Source organism: Benincasa hispida, chromosome 12 (assembly GCF_009727055.1).
Source record: "Benincasa hispida cultivar B227 chromosome 12, ASM972705v1, whole genome shotgun sequence".
Taxonomy (NCBI): domain Eukaryota; kingdom Viridiplantae; phylum Streptophyta; class Magnoliopsida; order Cucurbitales; family Cucurbitaceae; genus Benincasa; species Benincasa hispida.
This window is the reverse complement of record NC_052360.1, coordinates 30898786-30904847: the sequence shown is the minus strand read 5'-3', so window position 1 is coordinate 30904847 and position 6062 is coordinate 30898786. Positions and strand designations below refer to the sequence as shown.

Below are 6062 nucleotides of genomic sequence, written 5' to 3'. Positions count from 1 at the left end.
TTGAAAAATTAATGCACAACATTTAAATGTGACAACTTAGAGATCTTAAGTGATCTTTCAGTGAGGGGGAGCAAACATATCCTATTCTTTCAGGAGTATAAATCATATAAAATATGTATTATTTTTCTTTCATTATGATTTTTTTTCCCATTAGAGTTTTTCCTACTAAGATTTTAATGAGACATATTTCATATATAATGGGCATCTAAGGAGAGAGTATTATATATATATATATATTACTTAGTGTAATATTGCCACCTCCTAATTGCCATTTACCTATAAATAATGGCATTATACATATATTGCAAATGCACATATTGGTGAGATATTGAACGGAAAATTTCCATAGAATTTCCCACATTTTCCTACTTTCCTATTTTGTTATATTATTATTAATATTATTTAATATCATAACTTCTCGGTATTTGCATAACCGTGGTGCGTCGTTTTGTTCCTCAATTTTACAACATTTTGATTGTGTACTTTAGCACTTGTTCTAAGATTTTAAAAAGTGTCTAAATTCAGTCTATATATTCTACTAAGTGAGATTTTTAAATTATTAAAATCACAATTCTTAGATTAAAAATCATTCTGAAGATGCTTCTAATCATGCAGAATCAATTAATATTTAATTTACACTTTTAAATATAGATTTCAGATCATCAAAATTGATTCAGAATAATTAAAAACATGTTTGAGAATAATTTTGAATCGTGATTTCAACTATTTGAGAAGTTTATAGTGTTAGCTTGAAGTTAGTCTGAAATTTTTACTTCCTATTTTGAGTTTAACAAATATAGAAGTAGCAGATCAAACCACTCCAGAAATGAAAATTAATGTTAATATCTACTGACACTTGGGCACTATATCCATAATATTAATACTAATGGTTTGCAGCTAACAACCCACCAAATAATATTATCTCGGTCCAGAAGGCATAGTAACAGGTAGACAAAACTATATGAAAATGGACAAATTCAAAAGTTGAATTGAAAGTCATGAGAACGACTCCTCCATTATAATAATATAGGCATTTACTTACCCCTTGGACTTGGGGAGTCTTGAAGTTTTTAATTTCACACGCTGCTGCCTTTTCCCCTTCTTTACACGCCATGCCTCCGCCGTCCCGTCATCTGGAGAAAACCATATGTTTCCCCCATAATCCAAAAGCAATCTGCTCCACCAACACGAAGTTGCAAGTTGCTTCTCTTTCACCTTTATCATAAATGGGTACAACAGTTTTGTTCTTTCTTCACTCGCTTTGCTGCTGCTGCTTCTTTTTTTATGCTCAAGTCTCCATCTCTATTGAAGCAAAATGCCACCCTGCTGATTTGAAAGCCTTGAAAAGCTTTGTCAATGGCCTTCACTCTCCAGTTCAAGGTTGGGATATTAGCTCTTCTTCTGATTGTTGCAGTTGGAAAGGAGTGACCTGCAATCCACCAGCTTTGAAGTTCAATAATTCTAATGTCTTTTCCAGAGTTGTGGCTTTGGAACTTCCAGGGGAGAGATTAAGAGGAAATGTTTCAGAGTCATTGGCAGATTTGGTTCAGCTTAGAACTCTTAACTTGTCAGCCAACTTTCTCACAAATTCTCTTCCTGTGAATCTCTTCTCTTTGCAGAGTTTAGAGGTCGTTGACTTAAATTCCAATGGCCTCTCTGGATATGCACCATTTAATATCACTTCATCCTCCATTACGTTTCTAGACATTTCTAGGAACATGCTCATTGGAGATATTGACCCTGGTTTCTGTCAAATTGCAAAACAAATTCAAGTATTGAAACTATCTTCAAACAGATTTCATGGGAAAGTTTTACCAGGTTTTGGGAATTGTAGTTCCTTGGAGAAACTCTCTCTGGCTTCCAACTTCCTCTCTGGGAATTTGCCTCAAGATCTGTTTGCCATGTCCAAGCTCAAAGTTCTTGACCTTCGTGATAATGGGTTTTCTGGGGAGTTGAGTTTTCAACTTGGGAACCTCTCAAATCTAGTCTACTTGGATATTTCATCAAACCAATTCTCGAGATTGCTTCCGGATGTCTTCTTCAACCTACGAATGCTCGAGCAATTTGCTGCATCGTCGAATAACTTCACAGGCGCTTTGCCAGTTTCGTTGGGCAATTCATCAAGCATTTCATCGCTTAGTCTTGACAATAATTCCCTCAGTGGTTCAATCGATGTTATTAACTGTTCAGCCATGGTTCGTTTAGCCTCTTTGAATCTTGGCTCTAATCATTTCATTGGCCAAATTGGGAGTCTCTCATCTTGCCACAAACTTCGGATTGTAAATCTTGGCAAAAACAGACTCGATGGTGATTTCCCAGAAAGCTTCAAGAATCTCAGATCACTTTCCCACTTCTCGATTTCAAGAAATGGCCTTCGTAATCTCTCAGCAGCATTGACAGCTCTCCAACATTGCAAGAACTTAACTGTGTTGATTCTGACATTCAATTTCCATGGGGAGATTATGCCCACAAATTTAAACTTAAGATTTGAGAATACGAGACTGTTTGTGATTGCAAATTGTCAACTCACGGGTTCAATGCCGCCATGGCTGAGCAGTTGCACAAAGCTCCAGATTGTAGACCTCTCATGGAACTCTTTAAGTGGAGAAATTCCATCTTCCATTGCTGACTTGCGATACCTCTTCTACTTGGATTTGTCTAACAACTCGTTATCCGGTTCAATCCCTAGCAGCTTCACCCAATTTCTTAGCCTTCTCAATCTCAACAACTCGTTAAAAGGGGAAATATTCGAGGGATTCTCGTTTTTCAGTAGAAAAAGCCAAACAGCAGGACGACAATACAAGCAACTTTTGGGGTTTCCGCCATTAGTGGATCTCAGTTACAACGAATTGAGTGGAACCATTTGGCCGGAATTTGGGAATCTGAAAGATCTACATGTATTAGACCTAAGCAACAACAAATTAACAGGAAAAATCCCAAGTACTCTATCAAAATTGACGGATTTGGAATTTTTGGATCTATCCTACAACGATCTAACAGGAACGATTCCACCTTCCTTGGCGAATCTTAATTTCCTTTCAATGTTTAATGTGTCCCATAATCACCTTCAGGGCCGCATCCCTTCCGAAGGACAGTTCCATACGTTTCCGAATTCGAGCTTTGTGGGTAACGATGAGCTCTGTGGGTTTCAAACTTTTCCTTGTAAAGAAGAATCTGAATCTACAGGTGAAGAGAATTCGACTGGTGAAGATGAGGATGAAAGCTTGAGGTCTCTTATAATAGTGCCACTGATTGTGGGAGCTGCCGTCGGATTCGTTTCGACGGCCGGCATTTGCTTCTTCTCCGGCATGGTGTTTCCGACGGAAAATAAAATGAAACTCCGATGAGTTCTTTGAAACGGGTCAAATTCTAGGGAAATTTGGGATGGAGAAACTCATCACAGTGAATGGTCTAATTCTTACACTTACCTATTGGTTTCAATAATTTGAGATTTTTGTTAGATTACCAATTCCATTAACGACCTGCCTGCTTATTTCAGTATTTTATAAATATTAGGTTAGGAATACGATCTTATAGACATGACATTCCTGTACTGCATTTTGAATTTAACATAAGCAGATGATTAGATTTTATTGACTTTTGAGGGCAGATGATTAATCATTTAAGTCGAACAAAAATTCCTAATTTGAGCATAGTTTTTATTTAATGGTTAGATTTTGGTTTGTTTGAAACCTATGAAAATTTGAACATTCAACTTCAATCAAGTCAACAGTTTTTTTTTTTCTTTTCTTTTGTTAACCATAAGCGTTCTTACGTGCACCTCAACTAATTTCATCCACTGAGCCTACACAAATTTTATGTCAAAAAAACTCATAAAATATATTAAGTCATGAGTAGGTGACCACCAAAGATTGTACTCATGACCTTATTTACCATTAAGTCAACTCAAAATGGTTAAAAAAGTTAACATGTTAATTTTTTAGCTATTTTATGCTAACATATAGATTTTAATTGAACATTACTAGTCTATTCCCATGGTGTAAAATCTCGATTGATATTTTGAGATTTTGAAAGGCTCAAAATTTCGTAAGTGGAATTGTGTTTTCCCCCTATTCCGATGAAGTATGTTTCTTGAAGTCCATTTCTTGAGTGTTTTTCTTTTTTAGGAATTAACTACATTAGTTAGGTTTTTTCAATTTTATGATCATGATTACACACCAATATCATTTTCAATCAATCATGAGAATATTGCAATGGTTTGTTAAAATATTGCCAAAATAGCTTAACAAAATCTTGAATATACTGTCGAAATATCATAGAAATATCGAATAATATTGTAATTCTATCAAAATTGTCAAGATTCTAGATTATATGCTCCAATGTCAATTTTTTTTATTAGACATGCACATTTATAATAAACAATTTATAATTAAATTCTGTATGTAATTATTTCATGTCTCTTTTAATTTTATAATTAAGTATCAATATTTGATTTTATTTTGTAATTATTTTTTCATTTTTTTTATTAGATTTATGCTCTTGGATTGACATGTATACAAAGATTTATAATAAACATCTAAATATTATCTTATTTTATAAAATTAATGATTAAAAATGGTCAATTATAATTTTAAGACACAATTAAAGTTACAATAACTAATTATAATAATTTTTATAATGTTATCCAAAATTTTCTTCGTTTCATAAAATCAAGACCTCATTCGTTTTCCACAAATTTTTGTTTTTTTTAACCCACTAATTTTTACTGTTGTTTTCAAAACTTATTAGAGAAATATTGTTGTTTTGAAACTTATTAGAGAAATATTGTTGTTTTGGGAGTTTGAGGCTAGAGGTCGAACTTTGAGAACTCGACTAATGTGAAGGTCAAACGTTGAGAACTCGACGAACAAAGAAAAACTTGGAAACAATACATAGGCCGAAACTTCAACCCTCAACAAGAGAAATCTCGCAAATCTCGCTTAGGTTGTCGAAGGTTGAAGTTTTGACACACATCCACCCTTGAGATTGCAGGTTTATTACTTTTCTTTTTCCCTCATATAGGAAATAAAGTAATGAGATGGTATACTATATGTATATGTGTACTCGAACTGCTTCTAACAACCTATGCATTTTTTATCATTTCGAATTAGACAGAGGCTTGAGGGATTGACGTGAGGGGGTGGGGATGGCTATATTTCTGGGAGTGAACTCCAGGCGAATATAAAGTGCATGGATACAAGTTATGCTTTGAAATGAAAGACAATTTCGAATTAGCTTTGTCTACGAACAAAATTTTGTATATTAGGTTGTCGAAGGGTACACACATGTCGAAACTTCAAAGCGATTAAGGAGATAAGTGGGCTGAAGCAGATTAAGAAGAGAGCGAGATTCAAAGCGAGATAGTAGGAGAGAGCGAGATGTTGAACGAGATTTTAAGAGAGAGCGAGATTCAAAGTGAGATTTTAGGAGAGAGCGAGATTCAAAGCGAGAATGTTGAAGATAGCGAGATTTAGTTTATATTGACTAATCTGGACTAACATTGAACTTGGTAAAATGAAATGGTTGAATAATTGAAAAATGAGATTATTCTAGGAATACGCATTGAATGCTAAGATTACGCATTGAGTTTCTGGTAGTAGATCCATAATCAAAAAAGTGTTTGTGATTGTTCCAGAAGAAATGAAAGCTAGTAATCATTAATGGACAGAGAGAGCGAAGATATTGAGAGAGAGCGAGATCTTAGGAGAGAGAGAGTGTGAGTGAGAGAGCGAGATCTTAGAAGAGAGCGAGAGCGAGATCTTAGGCGAGAGTGAAAGAGCGAGAGTTTTCACTTTATTTGAACTTTCCATAGAATATATATAAAAAAGAGAAAAAAGAGCTTAATCATACTATAAATTGAATAATCATTAGACTATAATTGAATATATTAGATTATATATACTATAATTGAATAATCATTAGACAATTAAATTGAATATATTAGATTTATTATACTATAATGAATAATCATTAAACAACAAATTGAATATATTAGATTATATACTATAATTTGATTAATCATTAGACAATAAATTGAATAAATTGATATATATAGATTATTA

The 6062-nt window shown here is 33.9% G+C and overlaps 1 protein-coding gene across 1 annotated transcript; it reads left to right on the top strand.

The window, feature by feature from the left end:
- Positions 1-830: 830 nt before the first annotated feature.
- LOC120068154 (phytosulfokine receptor 1-like) lies at positions 831-3597 on the top strand. Its single transcript, XM_039019855.1, has one exon. It carries the CDS (start codon positions 1227-1229, stop codon positions 3345-3347), a length of 2121 nt encoding a protein of 706 aa, XP_038875783.1. The 5' UTR covers positions 831-1226; the 3' UTR covers positions 3348-3597.
- Positions 3598-6062: the final 2465 nt, after the last annotated feature.

Excerpts from the sequence above, each read along its gene's own strand:
- LOC120068154 (XM_039019855.1), top strand. The coding sequence starts at position 1,227 with ATGGGTACAACAGTTTTGTTCTTTCTTCACTCGCTTTGCTGCTGCTGC.